General features: G+C 53.2%; 9 protein-coding genes across 9 annotated transcripts; 6 read left to right on the top strand and 3 right to left on the bottom strand.

Moving 5' to 3' along the window:
* Positions 1 to 499: 499 nt before the first annotated feature.
* On the top strand, positions 500 to 2,370 carry ATEG_09987 (sugar porter family MFS transporter; the record flags this gene model as incomplete). The annotated part of the gene is made up of 5 exons (XM_001209289.1): positions 500 to 602; positions 673 to 911; positions 974 to 1,078; positions 1,133 to 1,602; positions 1,653 to 2,370. 5 exons carry the CDS (start codon positions 500 to 502, stop codon positions 2,368 to 2,370), a joined length of 1,635 nt encoding a protein of 544 aa, XP_001209289.1.
* Positions 2,371 to 3,087: 717 nt separating this feature from the next.
* Positions 3,088 to 4,302, top strand: ATEG_09986 (Zn(II)2Cys6 transcription factor domain-containing protein; the record flags this gene model as incomplete). Its single annotated transcript, XM_001209288.1, has 1 exon — positions 3,088 to 4,302. One exon carries the CDS (start codon positions 3,088 to 3,090, stop codon positions 4,300 to 4,302), a length of 1,215 nt encoding a protein of 404 aa, XP_001209288.1.
* Positions 4,303 to 5,420: 1,118 nt separating this feature from the next.
* ATEG_09985 (uncharacterized protein) lies at positions 5,421 to 7,537 on the bottom strand (the record flags this gene model as incomplete). Its single annotated transcript, XM_001209287.1, has 4 exons — positions 5,421 to 6,425; positions 6,572 to 7,103; positions 7,291 to 7,372; positions 7,450 to 7,537. The coding sequence occupies 4 exons, from the start codon at positions 7,535 to 7,537 to the stop codon at positions 5,421 to 5,423; spliced, it is 1,707 nt and encodes a 568-aa protein (XP_001209287.1).
* A 799-nt stretch (positions 7,538 to 8,336) lies between these two features.
* On the top strand, positions 8,337 to 9,858 carry ATEG_09984 (Zn(II)2Cys6 transcription factor; the record flags this gene model as incomplete). The annotated part of the gene is made up of 4 exons (XM_001209286.1): positions 8,337 to 8,420; positions 8,477 to 8,938; positions 8,995 to 9,287; positions 9,339 to 9,858. 4 exons carry the CDS (start codon positions 8,337 to 8,339, stop codon positions 9,856 to 9,858), a joined length of 1,359 nt encoding a protein of 452 aa, XP_001209286.1.
* A 625-nt stretch (positions 9,859 to 10,483) lies between these two features.
* On the top strand, positions 10,484 to 10,872 carry ATEG_09983 (uncharacterized protein; the record flags this gene model as incomplete). The annotated part of the gene is made up of 2 exons (XM_001209285.1): positions 10,484 to 10,669; positions 10,720 to 10,872. The coding sequence occupies 2 exons, from the start codon at positions 10,484 to 10,486 to the stop codon at positions 10,870 to 10,872; spliced, it is 339 nt and encodes a 112-aa protein (XP_001209285.1).
* A 645-nt stretch (positions 10,873 to 11,517) lies between these two features.
* Positions 11,518 to 12,210, top strand: ATEG_09982 (uncharacterized protein; the record flags this gene model as incomplete). Its single annotated transcript, XM_001209284.1, has 1 exon — positions 11,518 to 12,210. One exon carries the CDS (start codon positions 11,518 to 11,520, stop codon positions 12,208 to 12,210), a length of 693 nt encoding a protein of 230 aa, XP_001209284.1.
* A 1,901-nt stretch (positions 12,211 to 14,111) lies between these two features.
* Positions 14,112 to 15,557, top strand: ATEG_09981 (uncharacterized protein; the record flags this gene model as incomplete). The annotated part of the gene is made up of 2 exons (XM_001209283.1): positions 14,112 to 14,193; positions 14,380 to 15,557. 2 exons carry the CDS (start codon positions 14,112 to 14,114, stop codon positions 15,555 to 15,557), a joined length of 1,260 nt encoding a protein of 419 aa, XP_001209283.1.
* Positions 15,558 to 15,742: 185 nt separating this feature from the next.
* Positions 15,743 to 17,159, bottom strand: ATEG_09980 (uncharacterized protein; the record flags this gene model as incomplete). The annotated part of the gene is made up of 3 exons (XM_001209282.1): positions 15,743 to 15,878; positions 15,953 to 16,423; positions 16,492 to 17,159. The coding sequence occupies 3 exons, from the start codon at positions 17,157 to 17,159 to the stop codon at positions 15,743 to 15,745; spliced, it is 1,275 nt and encodes a 424-aa protein (XP_001209282.1).
* Positions 17,160 to 18,667: 1,508 nt separating this feature from the next.
* On the bottom strand, positions 18,668 to 22,747 carry ATEG_09979 (uncharacterized protein; the record flags this gene model as incomplete). The annotated part of the gene is made up of 1 exon (XM_001209281.1): positions 18,668 to 22,747. The coding sequence occupies one exon, from the start codon at positions 22,745 to 22,747 to the stop codon at positions 18,668 to 18,670; it is 4,080 nt and encodes a 1,359-aa protein (XP_001209281.1).
* Positions 22,748 to 23,012: the final 265 nt, after the last annotated feature.

The following is a 23,012-nucleotide window of genomic DNA, read 5'->3' as shown; positions in this document are numbered from 1 at the left end:
CGGCTGCTTGAGGGGAAACTGGTTGGAGAAGCACCAGTGCCATTTGGGGTTTAGAGGTAACTGTCCAAACCAGGTTAACGAGGTTTTAAGAAGTCACTTCGTTCACTTGAGGGAAATTCGCTCCTCGTTGATCGATGCACTGCCTCAATCTCCCGGGCTCGGCGCCGCCATTGAAAGGCGCCAAGGACCTCCGCCAAAAAATGGCCCAGACGGGCCAAGACCGCTCGTGCATTCGAGTTATCGCACGCTTATTGAATAAAGTATCAGCAGAAGGTTCGAGCAGGGGGGTGGTCCATGATTGCGGGGGATCCTCCGCTGGGGTTGATGCCGCCATGCAGTCGTGGGAGGCATCTCGCCGTCAAGGACGCCGCTGCCTCCAACCTGGAAGCGCGGGGATATGCCCGATAAAAAAGCCCAGCAGTCCCCACAATTTTGCCTTGCATGGATGTAGGCAGTCTCTTGTGTTTAATCGCATGAGCTTTGACAAGAATCGGAAAGCATGGGATTCAATCTTCACGCAGACAACAGCAATGACCCACCCGAAGTACGCAACTGGCGCGTGCACTTCATCGCTGTGGTGGTCAGCATGGGCGCTATTGCGAGTAAGTCCCCCTGGTTTGCCGTGGAAAGCATGGCACTCTTCGGCGGCTGATAACAGAATCTACCCGGCAGTGGGTTACGACACCAGTGTCATTGGGGGAACGTTGGCCCTGGAGCCCTTTCGCCGGGATTTTGGGCTGGCTCGGTCCTCAGACCTGGAGCAAGATACCCTTGAAGGGAATATTGTTTCAACTTTCCAGGCTGGTTGCTTCTTCGGGTCACTCTTGACCTTTCCTCTGGCGGAAAGATTTGGCCGAAAGCTGGCCATCATCATGGCGATCTCGGTCTTTTGCGTTGGCGGCAGCCTGATGGTGAGACTACCAGCATAGGGATTGTGACCAATACGGATGGCTGATGTATCTGGTACAATTAGACCGCAGCTTCCGGCCATCTTGCCATGATCTACACCGGCCGGGTCATTGCGGGGTTTGGCATCGGCTCTGTGTCGCTGCAGGTTCCCGTGTACATCGCGGAAACTGTAAGTGGCAGTCCGTGGGAGCAAGTCAGTGAGAGCTGATCTGATCAACCGTAGTCACCTCCCTCCATAAGGGGTCGTTTGGTGGGTATCTTTGAGATTTGCTCACAGGGAGGTGGCATGTGCGGATTCTGGATCAACTACATCGTTAACCGCACGATTTCAACCGAGAGAATGGCGCAATGGCAGGTCCCTCTCGGTCTCCAGCTCTTGCCCGGAGCCTTCCTCCTGATGGGGATATTCTGGTGCCCCGAAACACCCCGCTGGTATGCAAAACAAGACCGATGGGAAGAGGCCGAACGGACTCTTGTCTGGATCCGCAAACTCCCATCGGAACACCCGATGATTCAAGAAGAATTGCAGCAAATTCGCGAGCAAATTCAAATAGGTATGCCACCGCCAGGGGCGAGGCATGACATTGGGTACTATATCCACCGACTGTGGCAGAGAGGCACCCGAAATCGGATCGGCATTGGGCTTCTCCTGATGGCCTTCCAAAACCTTACGGGCGTCAATATCATCACTTAGTACGAATTTCCCGCTTCAGCAAGAAAGGGAGAGCTGACGAGTTCTGCAGTTACTCACCGAGAATCTTCGAGACCTTGGGCATTGTTGGAACGGACACGAAGCTCTTTGCCACGGGGTTTTATGGGATTGCAAAGACGCTGGGTATGGTGATCTTCAGCGTCTGGCTGGTGGAAAAGGTCGGGCGACGCAGTGGGCTAATTTGGGGCGCCTTTATTGGGAGTCTGCCCATGTGGTACATTGGGGGTTACGTCTTTCGCGCCGACCCCGCAGGCGCTGCAGCTCGAGGGCAGATTGACCGGAATGCCTGGAGTTACATCGCCATGGTTTGCGTCTATCTGTATGGGATGATATATTGCGCCACCTGGCAGGTACAGACCCCCTTTCACAATCTTGCCACGCAATCATGGCTGACTGACTTGTCCTTCCAGGGTATTACCTGGGTGATCTGTTCAGAGGTGTTTCCCATTGACATCCGAATGCTGTGCGTGAGTATAACCACAGCTGATCAATGGCTGTGGTCGTTCATTATTAGTCGCACAACGCCATATATGATCACCTCGCTGGGATACGGGACATATTTCTTCTTCGCTACACTGATGGTCTGCATGGGATTCTGGGCGTACTGGTTTATCCCAGAGACCAAGGGCAAGACACTGGAGGAGATGGAGGCATTGTTCGGCGCCCAGCCAGCGGGAGACCAGGAATGGGGCGCAAAGGGCGAGGAAGAGAAGCAAGCAACGACGCATGTCGAGCGGGTGTCGATGTAAATAAGAGGCAGAGGGAAACGTGGATGCCTTGGGGGGGCCGAGAAACAACGTGACATGCATGCCCTAAGCTCTGTGCCCTATCAATGAGAATGCTACTTCAACTATGCAAAACTCGCTCCTTTGCTGCTTCGCCTCTCTACTAGCCTGTAAAGTCACTGTAAACTCTTCTCTTAATATCGGTCCTTCGCAACGCAGGCTTTTGTTTGCTCCTCTCCTCTGCAACCCCACATCCCCGCACATAGTAAGGTCACTAGAGCGCCGAAGTCACTGTCCTCTCTGCCACCGGCGCATTCTATACGCGTGACATGACCTCGGATACCACTCTTTCAGCGGAGATACCACCGTTCCTCGCAACAGTGCCGGGTTCCAAGACATTCGCCGGTCACCCATGGCCCAGACCAGCAGACGAAGCAGCGGCGCCAGGCCGTCCTATCGTGGCAGTGCTCTTGTCTGCGGGGCAGATCACCGCATAGACATCCTCCCGTCGAAAACTTATTTCTATGTCAAAGCCAAAGGAAAGGTTGCTACGCTCGTTATTGGCGGATTGTTCCGTGGAGACTCTGTCCTTGTTGTGTTGCCACGTTCATCCCCCTCCCTTAAATAGGGCGTATCACTACGATGGATATTCCGCTGCTCACTCGCTTATGCGTGACATGGTAGCAACAGGAGGTTCCTTTCATCGGTCAATGATGTATATGAGTTGTGAGCTCGCTCATGATGGAAGATCTGCCTCGTGCCTCGCCGGAGCGAAAAGTTCCCCGGATTGAACGGCGTCGAACAGTGGGCGAAACGCCTTCTGGGATGTGGACGCCGCGCACAAAACCTGTGGCGATAGCTTGTGAGAGATGTCGAAGACGCAAGATTCGCTGTGACGGGGAAACGCCGTGCGCGACCTGTCGACGGTTCTCTCTGAATTGTATCCGTTCACAGAGAGGCAGCGAAGGTCAAGCCGCGCTGGAACAGCGAGTTCGACAGTTAGAAGCACGCATTCTTGAACTGAGCACGGGGTTATCCAACACTCAGGTCTCGCATCAGGTGGACAATGGACCAACAGATAGCCAGGGGCCGCCTTCCTTGCACCTATTCACCGACCTAGCAGCGCTCGATTATTCCGACCCCCACGAGCCGTACGGGCAGCTATTCCTAGACAGCAACCCAGCGCCGCTCGAGATACCTCGGATTGAGGTGGTTGATTACGCAAGTATGTCGCCAATGTCCGTTCCAACCTCGCCCTCCCTGTCCTCTCCAATCTTGATGACGCCTAATCCCCCATCGTTGGCGTTTGACGGACGATTGCAGCCGCCAAGCCCGGGTCACGCTTTGTCACCACCGGTGTCGGCCTGTCCTTCTGCCAGTTATAATGTCGTGCCACGTTTATCTCCAGCTGAATTCGCTGGACCCACACTTTCTCGACGGTCTTCTATATCATCATCCATCTCGTCGCTCGGGTTAGACTCGGACTATGCAGCGCCTGACTACAGAATGGTAGACGCTGGAGAAGAATTGGGACAGGCCCACTTGAAGTCATGCATGGGTTTCGAAACAATCATGAGCACCTTTCCAACGAGCGTCGAGATACAGGCTCTTTTGGAACTTTTTTTCCAGACAATCCCTGGGATGGGGTATCCACTTGGTCGAGACACCTTTCAGAAGTTCCTGGATATCATCGATGATCCGTCACAGGTACCCAGTGAGCAAGGGGATATGTACCCGGTTGCGATGGCTAAATTTCACGTCTATATGGCGATGGCAGTTGGACTGCGAATGAAAGTCGACTGTCGTGCTCGGGAGCTGCAGCTGTTGGAGACTTGCTACGATGTGGCTGTCGAGCAAATTCGCTCGCGTTATTTCTGGGCTCAGCCTTTGGCGGGGGAAGCTGCAATGCTATTGATGCTGTTTGCCAACGTGAGTCATCGGTCTTCGGTGTCTTGATTATAGGGATATGAATCGTGATTGTTGCTATGGATCATCAGTCCCAATTCGAAAATGAAGAGAGAAGTTAAGAAACAAAAGAAGAAATATGTGTTTGGATAGGATCATCACCAGTTAGTGCCACAAAAACCCTACGTACCCCTTGACGACATACCTTATCATTATACTTATCATCCATGCTCAGCGTAGGATATATCAGAAGAGCCATTTCGTGTACTTGGAATGAATTTTGCCCGGGTCTCGCGTTCAACTCGGCAGTAATGTATAACGATAGTAGTTGTGGACGGCCAAATCACAAGTTCTACCCTCATGCACAGGTCAGACATTATCCACGTGCCAATACAGATATACGGACACACGTATATGGCTTCTATTCTCATATATCGTCAAATTATGATCTCGGCTAGCTCAGTGTCTCTTTGTAGACTTCTGAATGTCAACATCTGAGTAACCAGAAGTCATGGTTGCCCAGCCACGAAGATGAAAATTGCTTGCCATCGCTCCAAGGAGTCCAAAGTGACAAAAGCTTTCAGTGACAAAGTGAAAGATTGGGATAGGAAAGGGAGCTTTCTTCTCACCTATGCTGAACAGCACAACTGAGTCCTACGACAGCCACAAGACCACCGGCCCTCTATCGCTGGATCAAGTAGAATACTCCTTGACTCTTTGTCTCAATATCAGAAGCTCCTTGCCGGTTTCGGGTCAAATTAACTACTTTATTCATTCAGAGTCAGAAGACCAAACCGCCGACTCTGACATCGACATTCCCTCCACTGCCCGCAACACAAATCTTTTTGACTTCGATCTTGCTGTGATCACACCTCCGCGTGGAATCCACGAGCGCACTCTCTTGCTGAAGCCTCCTCCACGAGGCACCCAGCTGGGACAACTAGAACCCGATACTCCAATATCAACACGAACCCCGTGCGCCGAACAGCGAAACGAAAGACCTCCTCGCCATTAATCGCAGGTTGAGTGCAGACTCTCGGTGTCTTTGAGATATGCTATACCTAGTACTGTTTCTTGGCTTGAAGTAATAAAGAGAAGACTATTCAAGGACAGCAGGACAGTAATCTGATTGCAATTAATGGCGCCCTGTAGAGTAGTACTCGATACTTCTAACCCTGGAATGCGCTGGCACTCCGGCTGAAAGCATCCGCCATCCCGTCATAGAGCCTTTGGACAGCCTCCGGGTCTGTTTCAGTCCCCGTGAAGATCTTCCCATCACGCACAGGGAAGATCAGCGTGTGCAGCTCCCTGGCCAGACCCTGGAGAGGAGCGAAGTCAGGAGAAAACTCGGCAAGGATACCTTCGAAACCCTCGGGGCTCATGTCGGCGGCCTTGTCCCGTCCAACGGCGCCAAAGTCCATCGTGCACCACTTCCAGAGGCGCGAAGTTTCAGGTAGGCCTTTGACAATGTCGGTCGCCTCGTCATGCACGCGATCGTTCGCAATGGCGATCCAGAGAAATACGTAGAACAGAGACTCCAGGTCGTGCCGGTACGTGTGCCGTTGTCCCGAGAGAATCCCGATGGCCGTGAATCCATCCGATCCAACCATCGGCTCGATTGGACGGGCGTTTGCGAGGTCTAACGCATAGTTGAAATCAAGCAACGTACCCTTTGAGCTGTCTGCGCTGTGCTGTGGAGTGATGATCAGATTCTTGATGGCGATATCGCGGTGGAGGATCCTCGCGTTCACGTAGAGAGACTGAAGCGCCCTGACAAGGTCGCGCAAGACCTCCAGCAGCTCTGGAATTGACGTGAACTGGCGGATCGGACGGCCGAGAGGGGTATTGGCAACGGACGAGAATCTCCGGTTGACGAATGGTCGAGGAAAGTCCAGACCCTGGCGGAGGTCGGCGATGGTCACCAGTTCCTGATGGTCTAGCAGCCGGATGATCCCCCAGGCGTTCCGCTCATGCGCGAGCTTCAGGAGGCGGAGCTCAGTGGGATCTTCTTCGTGTCGCCAGGAAAACTTGATGGCAGTGTCTGGCTGGCCGGTTGTCGATGCCGAGGCCGCATAGCAGGTCGTCCCGAGTCCAATTATGGACTCCGCCGCCGCAATTGGCTCCGGTCGAGGTGGAACTTGTTGCGCTGATGGAATATGACGCAGCTGTCGGATCTAGGTGAAGGAATCTTGACAAAAGCGTTAAACCCAGCTTCCTCATCGCTGTTCACGCTGTAGGCAGCCAAGATCCGCATCAGCAGATCCGGGTTCTGCACCAGGTCGAGCCTCTCGCTGCTGTAGGCCCCTGCCCGATCAAATACCCAGAGCTCCAGCGTAGAACCGCGGGCGAGGAATCCATGCAGAAAACATCGAGCTGACTGGGCTTTGAACACCTGCCGTGCTCGCTCGCAGTAGGACAGAAAGCCGTCGTCGTCGTCGGCTTCGGCCACGACGGGCGCGTCACCATGATGAATTTCACCAAATGCTCTAGTACTGCCTGCAACAGACTGGCGATCAGATGTCTCGAGGTAGATGACGGTACTACCACCCATGTTGGGGAGCGGCTGGCTGTGGACATGCAAGTTGGCAGAACAGGGCCTGGAATTCGGCAAGCCACTCTCCCAGTGTGTCACTATCAGGGACACCCGTAGCCAACTTGCTGCCAGGCCTGGCTGATTTTGCTTCTTGCACCTTGTTTTGGACTGCTGCGGACCAGGGTTTCCCCTTAAAGTATTTGGCAAAGAACCCATTAACGCTTCGGAAAATCCTCCCTTGTAACTGGACTCGGACAGATTGAAGGGCAGCCTGGGTGGGCACGTAAGAAGGGGGTACAGAGGACATTGTTCGCAGTATCTGTACTCTTTAGCAGGGTTATCAGTGGAAACTTTTTCAAACAGACCTCTGAGGAATTGGTGGGAAAACTTGGTGATAATTTCGAGCGGAGGGGCATAGATAAGGACACAAGACAAAGGAAATCCTTCACCAGTCAGGCAAGATTGTCTCTCGGACGAGATGGAAATATCATGGCTGCAGCACTTACCTCTTTTTGCTCGACAATGAAGCTGCTCGTGTAACCAAGCCGCCCATCGGCGCTGATGAAACCTGGCGCACCGTCAGACAAACTAGGTATATGTTCATTCAGTCAGTAAAAAGTTATATACAACAATGGAGGGGGTAATTTGCCTTGAATCTAACTTACTGCACGAAACTGCTAGAAACAAAGGATTGGTATGTAGCTGAATGCGGCCAGCATAGCCTGCTATCTCAAACACAATGTCTCCTCCCATGCCTATTAGGTAGCTCCATGTTCGGTAGAAAATACTAATTCATGGTTGGATGACCAGCGCACTGGCAATTACTGCAAGAAAGACAGCATTTGTCCCTAAGTTCGGTTGATACGGAATTGGTGCTTCAGATATCGCACAAGCTTGGAGTGTGCAAGGCACATAGACATTTGTATTGTTTGACGCCATGGATAAAAACTGGTATTGTGGAGCGTTCGCCCCGTAACAGATGAAACGGATTGATAGGGACCAAGAACTCTGGGGATGGACTTAGACTTCTGTACTCGCGTTCTAGAGAACTGGCCTTTTGCTGTACCTCTCCCTCTTATTCACAATTGTCCTTTCAGGCAACAGAGTTGATCGACTAGTTCGGCGACTCTACCGTCCACTTTTTGTATCTCAAAACCGAAACATGGTACTGGCATAGGTCGATGCTATAGTGACTGTCTCGCTTGATATTCTCCCCATCCGGCATGGCGTCAATCGAATGCTGGTGGTGGGGCTTTTATTAATATTATTGATTGACCCGCAGGTCTTACACGCCCGATTATTTCCCGGTTTGGCCTAGCGCAGAAAACTCGAGGACACCGAGGTAGTACTAGTACTATGTAGTACTACTCCTTGGGACCAGCGCGAATGTCTTGCCGGAGGGCCACCCGGGAAATGGAAATGGCTACCGGTCGAAAGACCGCAGAGACCCTCTAGCCACGGTGAAGAGCGAGCTGCCTTGGCAGGCGTGCGCGTTTTTCTGTCCGAGGGAACTCCAAGTCTCTGGGCCTCAACCCATTCGCTTCGACTCACAATGCCGCAGAAGTGCACGCTGGGACCTTACGACCAGCGCAAGAAGGTCAGGCGCTGTGGGAACTGCGCTAGCAGAAAGGTTAAGGTAGGCACGCCGCTACACATCATGCCTAACAATTACCGTCGCTCACGGCAGGACAGTGTGTAGGAGGTTTTCCGTGTGAGTTGTGTATTCGCACGGGGAAGGCTTGCCAAAGACGAAGTAGCAAGCCCTCCGGCGAAATTTTCGTCCTGTATGAAAAGAAGGACTGCGTCCCTCTCCCTAAGCCGATGTCAACGGACACAAAGACGCTTCATGTGGATTACTTCGTTGCATTCCTCCGGCGCAATCGCTTTGCGCATTGTACAGATGCTCTAGTCAATAAGCTCCTGCCCTTGGTGAATGAATCGCAGCTCTTGAGCTCAATAGCTAGTGCCATAGGTATGCTGGATGCCTCACGCCGCGGCACCTGCGTCTCTTATGCGAAGGTGGAGTCTCCTCGGTTTCTTGCATTCAAGTCATACTCTTGCTCGATTAAATCATTGAGCACCGCTATTCTAGACCCGACGGTCTCGCTGCGGGACGATGTACTTTGGGCTACCTTTTTTCTGGGCTTATTTGAGGTACGCCTTGTATTCCGCTGGCAATCCAACACGGACGAACTAACTTGGGCTCGTAGCTCATGGTTGACCCATCCGGAGATGGCTGGGCAAAACACATGCTACACGGAACATCTCGACTGCTGCGGGCCGCAGGCCCGGGTCAGACAGTTTCTGATTCCCGCAGGGCCTTCCTCGAGGTGTTTCGCATTTTCGAAGCGAACCGAGCAGTCTTATACGGAGAAAGCACGATATTATCCTGCCCTGACTGGGCCGCTGTCTTTTCAATATACGAACAGCGACATATAGAAGACCAGGAGAGCCTCAGTCGAATTTCCTTGGTCATGGTTCAAATATCTGTTTTCAATGCTCGGTGTGCACGTCATTCCTAATGCGCTCTTTGAAGGGTACTAATATACCTTAGATTTTATCAGTATGTTGCGACAGTCACAGACTTCGGCAATTTTGATCCCATCTTGGAGAATTTCGGACTGGAGGCCACTGCGATTCACAATGAAATTGCGAGCCTACATGCCCAGACCACCAACACGGGCCTAGTGGGGCTGCCAGGCCTGCAATACTACCAAACGCTCTTATACTGCAACACTATGTCAATCTTTCTTTTCAACACATTTGATTATTATCATTGCTGGCATCTGGATCGCCCTCCATACATGTCAGCTCATGAGATAAGCCGACATGTCGACCAAATCTCCCAACTGGCTGAGTTGATACTTAACACACCTGGTGGATCTGGTGTATTGCTTATTTTCCCTCTTCGAGTCGCTGGGACGCGCGCAGATACTGATGTCCAGAGATCCAAGGTCTTGGCCCTACTGGATCACATTGCGCGATGTGGATTTATTGTTGCAAACAGAATACGGGATGACCTCCAAGAATTATGGGATTGGAAAGCGAACATTTTAGAAATTTGTCCCAGGTAGCAAAATAATAGAACCTGTTTGTGGATTGTTGGGATCGTGGAGCGCCGTATTTCCCTATCGGGACATAATCGAGCGCTCTGGTACTCCACAGCTAGGCATCTGCATACTACTTTGTAAGATAGCGCAAACTATATCATTAACCGGTCATATGCTAGGCTATCACTCTTGAAGCATAAATACCATGACGATGGCTGCTTTCTTTTTGTTAGAAACCCAGAAACCTAGCCGCTTCTTTGACATACCTATTCTTCATCTCTGATTCACATTCATTCAACAATGGTTTGCCTTGTTGTAACACTCTCTATGATGGCCATGCTTGCTTCGGCTACAGCTAAGAACCCATCCTGTACCGACTTTCCTACCTCGATGCACGAGTTCACTAGCGGGTTTCAGCAGCCAGAACCGCCGCTGGTGAAAACAGAATTCGAAACCAGCTTCATCCAACATAAATGGTACCCAATCTGGCCTTGATTTCCATCATGGACTCCGGCTGACACTAAAGAGGAATAATAACGTATCTCATATCACTTCGGGGTATCTTTACTTCTCTCCCTCACAGAAACTTGTCCGTGGAGATGAGGCATACGCGGGGGGTTTGGCCTCCTCAGTCTTCGACTATTCCAACATGACCAAGGACGGATTGGTCCTGAATACGCTCACTTCTTATGGCACAAATGATTCACAGCCTACCGTGTGGACTGGCTATGTTCTGTCCAACTACCCTCTTTTCACGGAAGATATTCTGACTCGGGGCGGAGCTGTCTTCGGGGGTCTTGTGAAAAGGTATCTGCTGGAAGGATATGTTGCATCGGTCAGTCCCGAATGGTCCTTTTGTGGATGAGAGGTACTAATAGACCCTAGTGGAATATCATATACGCATCTCTTCCGGTGACAGTTTTCGTCGACTCCTGTGGCGTGATTGTCGGATATGACTACTTTTCTCCTAACCTCCGCACGCGAGTCGTCACGGAGTTCTTCAACACTGCTCTAGGGCCAGTGGCGATTGAGCATTAGTTGACAGGTGTCACTTTCAGGATTGGGTTTGCGTCCAGTGTGATAAATCCATTGGAAAACAACTCATATTACGCGTTTCGAATTTAACCTACTCATCTTAGAGATATGCACCTGTGAAATGACTGTTGTGACGGGATTTGCTTACTTCATATGTTTCCACAAGTTCATGTCTTTTTATATTGACTCGTTTCGTCAATACTTGAATCTTAGTTCTCAAGTCCAATTTTCCATATTACTCCGTGTAACTGTGAGAAGCCCTTGACAGATAATATGACTTGACAACGAACTCGGTGGCCTCGAGAGCACTAAAACTAGGCGTAAATGGCGGAGAACGCAATGCTAGGGCGGCGGGGGTGTTCCTGTTGTGATGTTATAGGATGTAAATAAATTTGAAAATCGCATGACCCCAATAACCCAACAGTCGTTGAAATCAGCTTACTCTATAAGTACGCCAGTTTCTGACCGTGGCCTAGCAACTAAGCCCGGAATGGGAGTCAACAATGTCCGCTAGTCTACAGGAGGTCTTTTACCTAATATTCAGAGGCCAACCCCTGAAGGGGGGGTGGCGCTGCTTACCCGAGACGGTCATATTCTCACCAACTCCATCTCGACTCACTATTTAGTAGCTCATCAACACCTCTTACAATGGCCGACGATCGAATGCTACCTTATCTGCCACCTGAACGGACGCAGGAGATGTATGAGAACCAGACTGACGCCGCACCGTCCGGGACGGGAAAGGCTGCAGAAGACCGGACGAGTTCTATCGTTCTTGAAAACGTAGAATCGCTCATCTCGCTGGTCGAGGAGGAAGACTGGCCTGACTTTGGATTTTTGATGTTCCGCACCTACTATTCCGATGAGCCACTCTGGGAACGGTTCCTGGCTCGGTACGAGGCGATCCTCGACGAAGGCATAGATGCTGCGCCGGCGGGCTCTGGGATTGAGCGGATTCGTGATCGAGTTTTTCTCAAATTTGTGTCGGAAGAAAGCATGGCCGGGGAGCCGCCCGCAAGGGTGGCGTATGCCTATCGCCTCTGCACGGAAGAGATGGACGACGATGCTGAGGAGGACAAGCTGGAGCCGGGTCTCCACACACGGATGTGCTTCATGGTCGACGAAGAGTGTATGCATTCCGTCCTGGATGCGAACCCAGGTGCTCCTGCGCCATTTATGAAGGCAGTTGATGTCGCCCTGGGAGAGCAGCGCTTATCGTACTCGGGGACGTTCAAGGTGGCAATCGCTTCGCTGATCACCAAGTTTTACCCGGCGCTGCTTGACTGTCACGACACCTCGGATCTTGTACCCCTAACGGAGGATGGAATTTGGGGGGCGTGAACTGTCTGTTCCTGCTGGTGATCTTGCGGGCTTGATCATTTTCCCATACCTACTAAATTTGGATCTAATAAGATTCTGGTTTTGAACGAGTAGTGTGGGCCAAGGTTATTTCTAAATGAAGGCCTGCAGCCTGCTATTTCTAAGCTATAGTAACGTAAAGTGCTAACCCCGGTTCGAAACATCCGTAACTTTGTAAGAAGTCAGCCAGGAGGGCGTATTCCGGTCCTAGTCCTCAATAACAAATTCTACCCAGTGTGGCATAGAAGCCTATAGCTTCTCTACAAGTTTCCATTAGTCCATACATTCCATACCTCCTGCGCAATTCCGGACGGGCATTGATGGCGGTGAAGAAGCTTCACTAAAGAGGGTTGTTAACACTTTGGAGGTATCACGGTACATTATACACCTCAACAACGCAGAAGTGAGCATCCGAACCGCAGCCACAATCCGCAAGATCCACCGGCGTCTGCATGGAGCCATCTCATGCCCACTGCAAATCTACTAACGAGCCGCGCATACGATCGACTACGTGATCGAGTCAATGGAGAAGGAGAAAATGTGGTTCAAAAACTATATATCCCACCAGCAGGCGAGTATCCTGACGGTGGTCTCCACTTTCGCGGCGCAGCAGGATGTAGCTTTCATTAAACAGCTGAGCCTTAGTATGAAGCAAGATAGCACCAGCGTAAAGGCGATTGCTGTCCTGACCTTGTTGTTTCTCCCAGGAACTTTTACATCAGTTAGTATCTACCTCCCTCCATGCGTGAAGTTGAACGAATTCGAAGAGAAGAGGCATTTCCTTGCTGACTATATCCGGGCGTAGGGTATCCTACATGCTGGTATATTTACTTCCTCGGAGAATAGCACCCGCATAACCGTTACGGGCTTGTGGTGGCTGTGGCTTGTGCTCACTATCCCGCTTACGCTTCTCATGGTTGCTTCCTGGTGGTGGTACAAGTATAGAAAGAATCGTCGGCGCCTTCTGCCCTTGAACGATCTGCATTCATGTTCCTAAGTTCTCCAAGCCGTGATCCGGCGAGATGGAATCCGGGACTAGTCTTGACATACACATATCCCACAGTAGCGTGTGAGGGAGTGATCAGGTCGCGAATGGAGTTTGTGTCATTATAGCGAGATTAACATAACCGTCATATCGGTCATACTAGGTCGGTTTGTGCAGTATGATGGCAGAAGGGCAGTTATCGCAAGATAATATGATTGATTTGATGACCCACGGTTATTTAAGGACACTTCTTACCAGCAGCTACTTTTGTTCTTCGTGTCTTATCTTCAGAGCAAGCAAGAAGCCAATTTTGATTAACGCTACTCTATCCGCATATCAAGTCTACCATATTCTTCTTTATTGATCTCAAAATATAAGGGGTATAGTCTAATCTGTATATATATATATTTCTTTTGGTTTGTCGGCTATCATGGGTTGATTCTTATAGTAATTTTATATCTACTCTACAATGGAGCCATCAATATTCTGAATTGGATGATAAGCTGGGTGATGGGCCCGAGAAATATGGGCGCCAGCAATGTTCAAGGCGCCGTAACAAGTCATCCGTCATCCAGGTTGTTGCTGCTAGCTCTTCCTCCTCTGCAAGGCCTAAAAGGATTCCAAGTATTTGGCCTTCAAGAAAACGATAAATGCGAATGTGGTGCACGTGCTGATTAATTGCCTAAGAGTGCGCGCTCAAATACAGAGCCTACGTAAGGATATGTGAGTCTGACCCGGCCGCTGGGGCTGTATACACCGAAGAGGGCGCGGAGGGGAGGTATCCGACCACAAGAAGGGTGGAGCTTTATATAGCTAATATTGAGAGGCATTGACTTCAGAGTCGAAAAGACTGAAGCGAGGGCCCGAAGAAAGAACCCAAGCACGATATCGGCTCAACATGCTCTCCAGCGAATTAACCAGCTATTTCGCTCAGGCCTGCCTGCTTCCCTGCTCTCAAAGTCAATGGACGCCAGGTATCTGTGTGTTACAACCCGATATCCGGCCATACATCCGCTTATACAGATGCAGGATAAGCCTGCTAGCGACCTTTGTGCAACCTATAACGCACAGCATGATGAGCACCTTGGCCAATTACATACAGGTTGCACGTGTAATACATAGTAATACCAAAATTATAAAAGCCGACACCTAAATGCATGTTGCAGGTGGCTGCAGCTTGCGCCAGACCGACGTTACGCACGCTTTCTCCGTTGCTTTCTTTGTTCTTCCCTTGCAGCAATACGTGGCTCTCGTTCGCTCTTTAAAAGCACCCCTCCCACACCATGCTGTCGTGTCTCCTTTGTTCACTATAACCACTCGAATGCGTCGCACACTGCTTTGCCTGACACGAAGCTGCACAAAGCCTTCCGCCCTTGGAACATCCGTCCATCCCTTCTCATCGCCTATTATGAAGGTCGCCCGTGTCACTGCCTGGGGCTCGCCCCCTGAATACATCTCAGCGCCTGATCTGCCCCCGCCTTCCCCGACGCAACTCCAGCTGAGAGTCGTCGCTGTAGGTGTGCCACGGGCAGTGCGTGGCCGCGCATCCGGCCAGCATCCCAGCGCAAAAGGTGCAGCGCTGCCATTCGACCCTAGCATCGACGGGGTCGGACGTGACGACGCTACGGGCGAGCTGTACTTCATCAACAGTCTGGCAGCGCCGCTGTTCGCGGAACGGGCTAACGTCGAGCGAAGCCAGCTGATGAAACTGCCAGCGGGTGCAGACCCTGTCGCAATCGCGGGGTTGTCGAACCCAACAGGCAGCAGCTACATGGCACTGCGCTGTCGCGCGATCGGCGGGTGCGCCGGACGCACCGTGGCTATTCTAGGGGCGACCAGCGCTAGTGGACGTATCGCCGCCATGGTTGCACGCCAGCTAGGTGCTACACGGGTGATCGGGCTGGCGCGCAATGAGGCAACCCTAGCGGCGGTAGAGGGCCTAGATGTACGCGTGTGCTTGCGGGACCCCCTAATCATCCCGGACGACCTAGGCCCCGTGCATATCGTTATCGACTATGTTGGTGGGCCGGCTGCAGTGCAGCTGTTACAGGCGCTGCAGCCACCACCCGGCGAGAATCTCCAGTATATCGTTGTGGGCGGGCTGGCCGGTTATGAACGAATGGACCTGCCGATGCGGCTGATCAACGTAAAGCCGATCATCCTCATGGGATCCGGTAAAGGAAGCTTGAGTCAGGCCGACTTTGATCGGGAGATGCCGGGGCTGGTTAACACACTGGCAAAGATGGGGCGGACCTTGGATGTGCTGGCGGTGCCGATGGCGGACATACAGTCTGTGTGGGATTCTGAGGAGGTACAGACGAAGAGGATGGTTATTGTGCCCTAGTTGTATTCGCCTAGCCATATTCTGCAGGGGATGACGAAGGAGTAGGGTATTGGCAACTGTCATGAAATACTTGCAAGTGGATGACAACCGTGATGAAGGCTGGGCTATATGCCATGTTCAGAGGCAGTTTAATTGAGTGATTCTATCTGGCAACCCATACCAATCTTCCAACTCCACCTAGCTGGCTACACGTAATCTCCTGTAAACGCATGCGCCGGCACGTCCTTAACCGGCATGCTCACATACGAGTTAATATATCCTCCGGTCCGTTCGGAGTACGAATATGCAACGAAAATCTGCCCGTACGAATTTCCCTTGCCACTACAGCGGTCAGTATGCAACTCATCTTGATGTGCTCCGGTTCAAAATGTATAGGGCACCAAGACGGAACTTACAATGTCATCTCCATGGCCTGCCGGTACTTCCCACTGTGCCCCCAGTCAATATCCAGTAGCTTTAGTACTGTCTCCATGTTGTTCTCGGCGATAGCCCAGCTCTCCGCATACTGGAATAGCGGCACATAAAGTTTTACCTCAGGAGTAGGTCTGCCGGGCTTAATCTCGAGCGAGTACATCAGGCCAAAAAAGCCCACACGCGGCATGCGCTCAGGCTTACACCAGTTCTCGTCGGCGATACGCGTGTTATCCGGCTCGTTAATCAGATACGGCCAGATTTTCCGTAGTAGCGCGAGCTGCTTGCGCGTGGGCTCGTCGTCGAGTCGCCCTCCCAAAGTCATAACGTCCTGCACCGTCGCCCACGAATTCTTGGTCGTTACGAGGTAAATCTTAAGTCGCGAGTCGCGTGGCTCCCCGCAGTCCATACCTACCAGCATCAGCCGCGGGTCGTGCGGGCTCGCCGCGATCCATCTGTTTAGCATCACTTAGTCAGTCCGCGCCCGTCTGGTTGTTTGGAAGAATGGAGAGGGCTAGCGTACGCTTCTACCATGTCGATGGCGGGCGTGATCTCGCTTCCCAGCGGGCTCAAACCGCGCAGCACCTCGACTGCGATCTCGTTCGACGACCGGCCTTCCAGAATGGCCCGCCGCATGGTCGGCACCCAGGCCTTCAAGCGCGGCTGCGCATCATCGAACGCCACGCCCACCATAGCGGAGGGGATGACGAGATCAGCAGGGATCTTGCTCCGCAGGGCCTCCGTCTCGGCAGGCGACAGGAACAACCGTGCCATGAAGTACTCTAGCCACTGGGTATCCGCGCCGAGTGCGGCGGCCAGCCGACGGAAGAGAGTGCGCGCCTTGCCCTCGCCCCAGGGATCATCAGAGGAGGCACGGTCTAGCGGCAGAGGCAGGTCGTAGTCGAAGCGGACAGTGGGCTTGCCCTTAGCGGAAAGACTAATGCTAGGGTTGAAAAGAGTCCCGACGATGGTACATGGGGCGACGTAGGTGGGGTGCGCAACCGTAGGGTGAGGGCCTAGTGCCGGCGCTATGTAGTTGTCAAGAAAGCGAAGGTTGGCTTCTTGCGCGGTGCCGGAGTAGCTGCCGGTCGCTTTCATCAAAGGCCCAATTACGGACCGAATATGCTCGCTCCAGAACTCGGTGTCAGAGGCCTTCGCCTCAGGGGGCGGTAGGTCGGTGTGGATAGTCATGGTCGATGCTGGTCGAATATGGGACTAGCTAACAATGGAGCACGACGATGTTCTTTTATAGGTTTGAGAGATCGATTCCTACCAATAGACTGTATCTTGGGATCGGTTGACTGGAGCAAACTCGATACAGACGCAAGGCATCATCACTATGCAGATAAGGGGGGAGGGGGTTGAAGCGATGCTGTCTTCTCTGTCCATTGCTGACCCAGTCACATACATGTCGGTGTTATAGTTCATCCATTCTACGACGGTGGATGGAGTAGCGGTCTACAGCATGTCCGAACATCTGCGTCTCGGATACGAGCCGTGGCAACATGTGTCGACAACTCTGTCAGATCCCTTGCGTCCAGACTGAGGTCGTGAAGGCCGTTTCCAAGATGTATAAAAACCGCAAGAAGCGGTGAGCGCCCCTACCCCGGACACTGCTGCCGTATTATTCGCTTGACTGACACAGCACTGTCTCATAGTAACTTTGTGGCTTCTGACGCGAATCCCTTGTTTGCAAGGAGCCCGGCAGTCCAACCTGTGTCCTACTGCGCACGCCGTGGACGTAAGGTTTGTGACATATACAGTGCATTGACAGCGTGGCGAGGCATCTCTTACAAGATGTATAGATGCACCGTTTGTGAGGGACTGACTTATGAGCTACGTAATAGGTTGCAACAGTCCTCTCGCTGGGCTCTATCCGAAGCCCTTGCCAATGCAAGCATCAACACTGGGACGTATAGGTCACGTCTGCTCTGTATGAAAGAATAGAAGCTATCGCTGCAAGGGTACAAACAATACCCCAACACGGCCAACTGTCGCCTGGTCCACACATAACTTAGCTTCCGCTGTCCGACAGATAACCAGAAGACGAAGAACCTTTGTGAAACCTGGGCGTCTCGTATCCCATGCCACAGCTCAGCCGCCCATCCAAATCCGGTGGTCAACAGCTCCCAGCACCTCGTCTTCAAGCCATGAATCCAGAAAGAGGGCCAACAATGGTCGACAGGCCGTATAACAGGCTGTCTAACAGGCAGATTTGCCTTCTCCGCTCATTTTTCAGGCACCTGGACGGCTTTCTTGTGCACCCGAACATCCCAACTCCAGGCAAAAGAAAACGAGGCCAGCCCGGCCTCAGGACCCAGTGCATCACGTTGCCATGGCCGTGTTGGACGCCTCCAGAACACCTTCTGCAGATAATGTGAGCAGAGGAATGTCTTACGTGTCGAAGGGGGCGACCGAGGTGAATCAAAAAGAAGTGGTCAGATGTGTGTACGTGAGGTCCTATACACAGGAGAGCCCTGCTGAGTATCAAGCTGGTGAAGCTCTAGGCCTAAACAGGCAGCTTGATGGCCTAAGGCTGGGACATTTTTACCACGGAGTGTTTTTCCGTACATGAACTTGCTTAACTTGCTCTCTATGAAGTAATTAGCTAGTGCTCTTTCTAACGAATTCCGTGCCTACAGAGTAGATTCCTCGAAGGTATGAATCCATAGCTCCCCTAATCTGACACAACAGATTTACTACAAACCCCCATCCGCCTGTTTTCTCATCCGTGCATACCACTCCTGAACGTAGGGTATCCGGACATGTGGCCCATACAGCTCCTGCTCCCATTGCGGTCTGGGAGGAGGAAGCCCCGTCTCCTCCAAGCAGGACTTCCTCAACTCTTCAATGCTCCCGCCGCGATCATATTGGTCCGTCGCACCCCCAGCATCACGAGCGGCTACTAGGGTCCTTCGCAAAACCTCTGTCTCAGCTTCGTTCAGGCTCAGATCATCCGGGCTCACCACGACCCCGTAACCCTCGCGCGCTCCCTGCACAGTCACCAGTCGTCGGCGGACTTCGAGCGCCACCTTCTCCGCAGGTCGAGTCAGAGGGTCTCCCAGTCCACCACCACCCCATGTCACCCACTCAAGAAGGTCTCCCGTGTCGACGCGAATGTGGTCGCACTTTGAGGGGAGAATCTCGACCGGTGGGTTTTCCTCCGACTGGGAATATCTATACAGGACCTTCCGAGAGCGTGATCCTGGCTTTCCGCCCTGGATTCCCCATGGTTTGGTGAACCACCGGTCATCGTGGAGAGAGAACTCGCCGCGGCAGAGGAATCGGTAGTGCGTTCGCTGTGCGTTGCCACCGCGGAAGAAGCCCGGGCCACCGCTATCGGGGACGCTTTCGTTGGCTTCGATGCGAAGGGGGTAATTCAGTTCGATGATCTCGGTGGGAATGGACTTGATGGCAGGGAAGAGACAGTGGCAGTCGAGACCGTCCCCGGCTTGTCGGGCTGGGACACCCCCGAAGCCGATCTGGTACAGCTGGTACCATTCGCCATCTGGTTTGTAGCCCGAGTAAAAGAAGTGGGGGGAGTCGCTAAAGCCGGCGGCGGCGGCGTAGACGGAGTTCTTCTTTGCAATCAGGGCTTGCATCACGTCCATGGTCCGACCCAGCATGTGCGTTCGGCATGAGATCGGTGCTGGTCGGATGGGCTTGAGGACGCTGCCCTCGGGGATATAGATATCGATGAGATCGTGGAAGCCGTCGTTGATCACGGTGCCTGGTGCGGCTGCGGCGATCATGTAATACCCGATGAACATCTTGAACATGGTCTCGGAGAGGTAGAAGTTGATGCTGTGGTCGCTCTGAGGAGAAGTACCACTCCAGTCAAAGAGCAGTCTCCCGTCTTCCAGTTTCTTCGTTGTACAGGTCAATGCCCACGGCCCGATCCCGTGTCCGTCGTCATCGACAAAGTCTGTAAACGTGGCTGGCTCTGGATCGAAATCGGCGTCGATGATCTTAGCCATTGCCGTGCGGTTGCGCAAGAGCAATTCATTGCAGGCCGCGAGGTAAATCTCGCACCCGAACCGCGTTGCCAGCTCGCACACACGGCTGGAGGCGGTTCGGCAGGCAGTGATAATGGCCATCAGGTCGGACCGGTACCAATCTGGTTGTCGGGAGTTGCGGCACAGCAGATCGACCAGGTCCGAGTTCATAATCCCCTTGGCGTACAGCTTTATACAAGGGATCTGGACCCCGTCATCGAATATGGAGGACGCGTTGATGGACATACTGCCGGGGACGATTCCTCCTACGTCCGTCAAGTGTCCGAATTGTGATGCCCATCCTATCAGTCGATGCTCATAGAAGATTGGCAGGAGGACAATTACATCGTTCAGGTGTGTGACCGCTCCTTCGATCATGTAGGTATCGTTCGTAATGAATACATCACCCTCCTCAATCGTGCCTTTCCAGGCTCCTAGAAACTGTGTGATGAAACTGCCAAACTGGCCAACAAGCATCTTGCCCTCCGCCGTCGTGATCACATTGAATTCATCCTGCTGCTCGCGGATCGCGGGGGACATGCTACAACGCAGCATGAGTGTGTCCATCTCACTGCGGATGGAGGCGAGAGCAGAGGCGACGAGGGTGGGGATTAGCGGCGTCGATTGCACCGTCCGTAGCGCTGCTTCGGGGCTCTGGTCTGTCGCCGGTCCCCCCGTGGCATCTCCAACAGGTCGGATGAGAATGTTCCCGATCGAGTCGATCTCACCGTAGTACCCAGGAAGGATCAGGGTGTTGCTGTCTGTTTCCGTGATGATACACGGTCCCTCGAACCGCATACCTTGCTGGGTCGCCTTTTCACGGTCCCAGAGGGCCGCCACAATCTCCCGACCTTCGATAATAATCTTCTTCTTCGATACTAAGGCCTCGGCGGGTGGTTTAGTCGACTCGGCTTTGCTGAGCTGAGGAAGGCCGATGCTAGGGGATGCATCAACCGCAACCACCTCGAGACGCATCAGCTCTAGCTCAAAATTGGGAAGACAGTATTTGAACTGTTGCTCGTGGAGTTGGTTGAACTTCGCCTGCAGGACGTTTCTCCATGGCTCGTCGTCGAGCGAAAGAGTGCCTGCATCCAAGTCAACCGTCAAGTTCAAGGCCTGGCCGCGGTATCGCAGATCAATGTGGTAGCTAATGTCCAGGTCAAGGGGCTGGTTCAGGTTCGAAGCGTGCATCGTTTCTCTGCAGGATGCCTCCAATTCATCGAAGCGGCGTTTCACCTCCCGCGATGTAGTCGCCGAGAGGAGGCTGATAAAGGAAGATGACTGGGTGTGACTGAGTCTCGTCGTCGCATCGCCCAAAGCACACAGCGTGCCTGGAGACGGAGGTACGATGACGGGCCACGCGCCGAGGAGCTTTCCGACTGCATTGGCATGGAGAGGACCCGCGCCTCCAAAGGCAACCAGTGCGAAATCCTTCGGGTCATAGCCCTGTTCCACCGAGACCAGACGCAGCGCGCCGTACATTGTCTCGTTCACCAGGTTGATAATGTCCTCGGCGGTCTGCGCAACCGACAGGTTCATCTGCTTCGCGATGTCCTCGACCGCAGCCCACGCCGCCTGGGCGTTGAGGGTGAATTCGCCGCCCAGGAGGGTGTCTGGCAGGTAGCCCAGCACGAGGTTGGCGTCTGTGACGGTGGCTTCCGCCCCGCCCTTGTCGTAAGAAGCAGGGCCGGGGCTCGCGCCCGCACTCTCCGGTCCGACTCTCAACGTTTCCGTGATGCCCATGTATTTGGCAATGGAGCCACCTCCGGCGCCCACGGTTCGAATGTCGACGGCAGGCGAGCGGACCGTGAGGTCGCCCACCACGGTCTCGCGTCGGAGCTGAGGCTTCCCCTGGTAAATCAAGGCGACATCCGTCGACGTTCCACCCATATCGAAGGTGATCAAGTTCTTGTACGGGGTGTTTCGGGTGACGACGTCCGCGACGCCCTGGACGCCTCCCGCCGGGCCCGACATCAGGATGTTGACGGGCAACTGCCCTGCCAGACCCAGGCTCGTCAGGCCACCGTCCGATTTGAGAATGCGAATTACCTCCCCGTCCTCGGCGAGCAAGTCCTGCAGGCTGCTGAGGTATGTCCGTACCACCGGTTTGACAAGTGCGTTGGTGCATGTGGTGACTGTCCGCTCATATTCGCCCACCTCCCGGAGCACATCACTGGAGCGGATGATGGTCACATCAGATCCGAGCATCTCGCGCACCACATCGGCTACCAAGGCCTCATGCTCGCTACTTGCGTGTGAGTTGAGCAAGGAGATGGCCACTGCTTCTGGCCGTTCCTTCACCCACGCTGCCAGTTCAGCACGAAGCGCATCCGTATCCACGGGAACCACCGTCTTCCCATCTACTGACATTCGCTCCGAGCACTGGATCACCCGTTCCAGAGGGACGATCGGATCGGGGGGCGTATAATGCAGCCATGCGCCGAGGCCCCCGGGGATCTGCGACCGGCGAACGGCGAGGATATCCTTGTGGCCCGACGTGACAATCAGATTGGTTCGGGCTCCCTTGCCTTCGAGAACAGCGTTGGTGGCCACCGTGGTACCATGATGTATAAACTGGAATCTCCCATCCCAAGCATATCGTTCTTTGAGCGTCTGCTGCACCTTCCTGATTCCGTTCTTGATGCCAATGCTTTGGTCCTCGACGGTAGTCGGCACCTTTGCTCTTGCGATCTGGCCATCCGGTGCGAAGGCGTATACGTCTGTGAAGGTGCCACCGACGTCGGCTCCCAGACGGTATGCGCCGTGGTCAGTGCGCTGCGGCATATCAAACAGAGTTCAAGGAAGAGAGAGCAGGCAATGGATATAACTCTGCACACAGGAGACAGTGGGGACGAGAGTGAACATGAGGGGGGAAATGTAAGCTGTGTGTACCTGCGGGGGGTTAACTAACCTGCTATTTGACCCTCGCACAGGAGGAGGGGAACCCTAGCTTTGCGCAGGCCACTCGAACAATGCCTCCAACGACGGGGCCGTGGCTCTTGGAGCAGCTCTTCCTAGTCCGGAACAGGCCGGTCTGCATTGGTCAATT

The sequence above is a fragment of the Aspergillus terreus genome, genomic scaffold, assembly GCF_000149615.1.
Source record: "Aspergillus terreus NIH2624 scaffold_16 genomic scaffold, whole genome shotgun sequence".
Lineage (NCBI taxonomy): Eukaryota > Fungi > Ascomycota > Eurotiomycetes > Eurotiales > Aspergillaceae > Aspergillus > Aspergillus terreus.
Note: the sequence above shows the minus strand (reverse complement) of the source record. Positions and strands in the feature narration are given on the sequence as shown.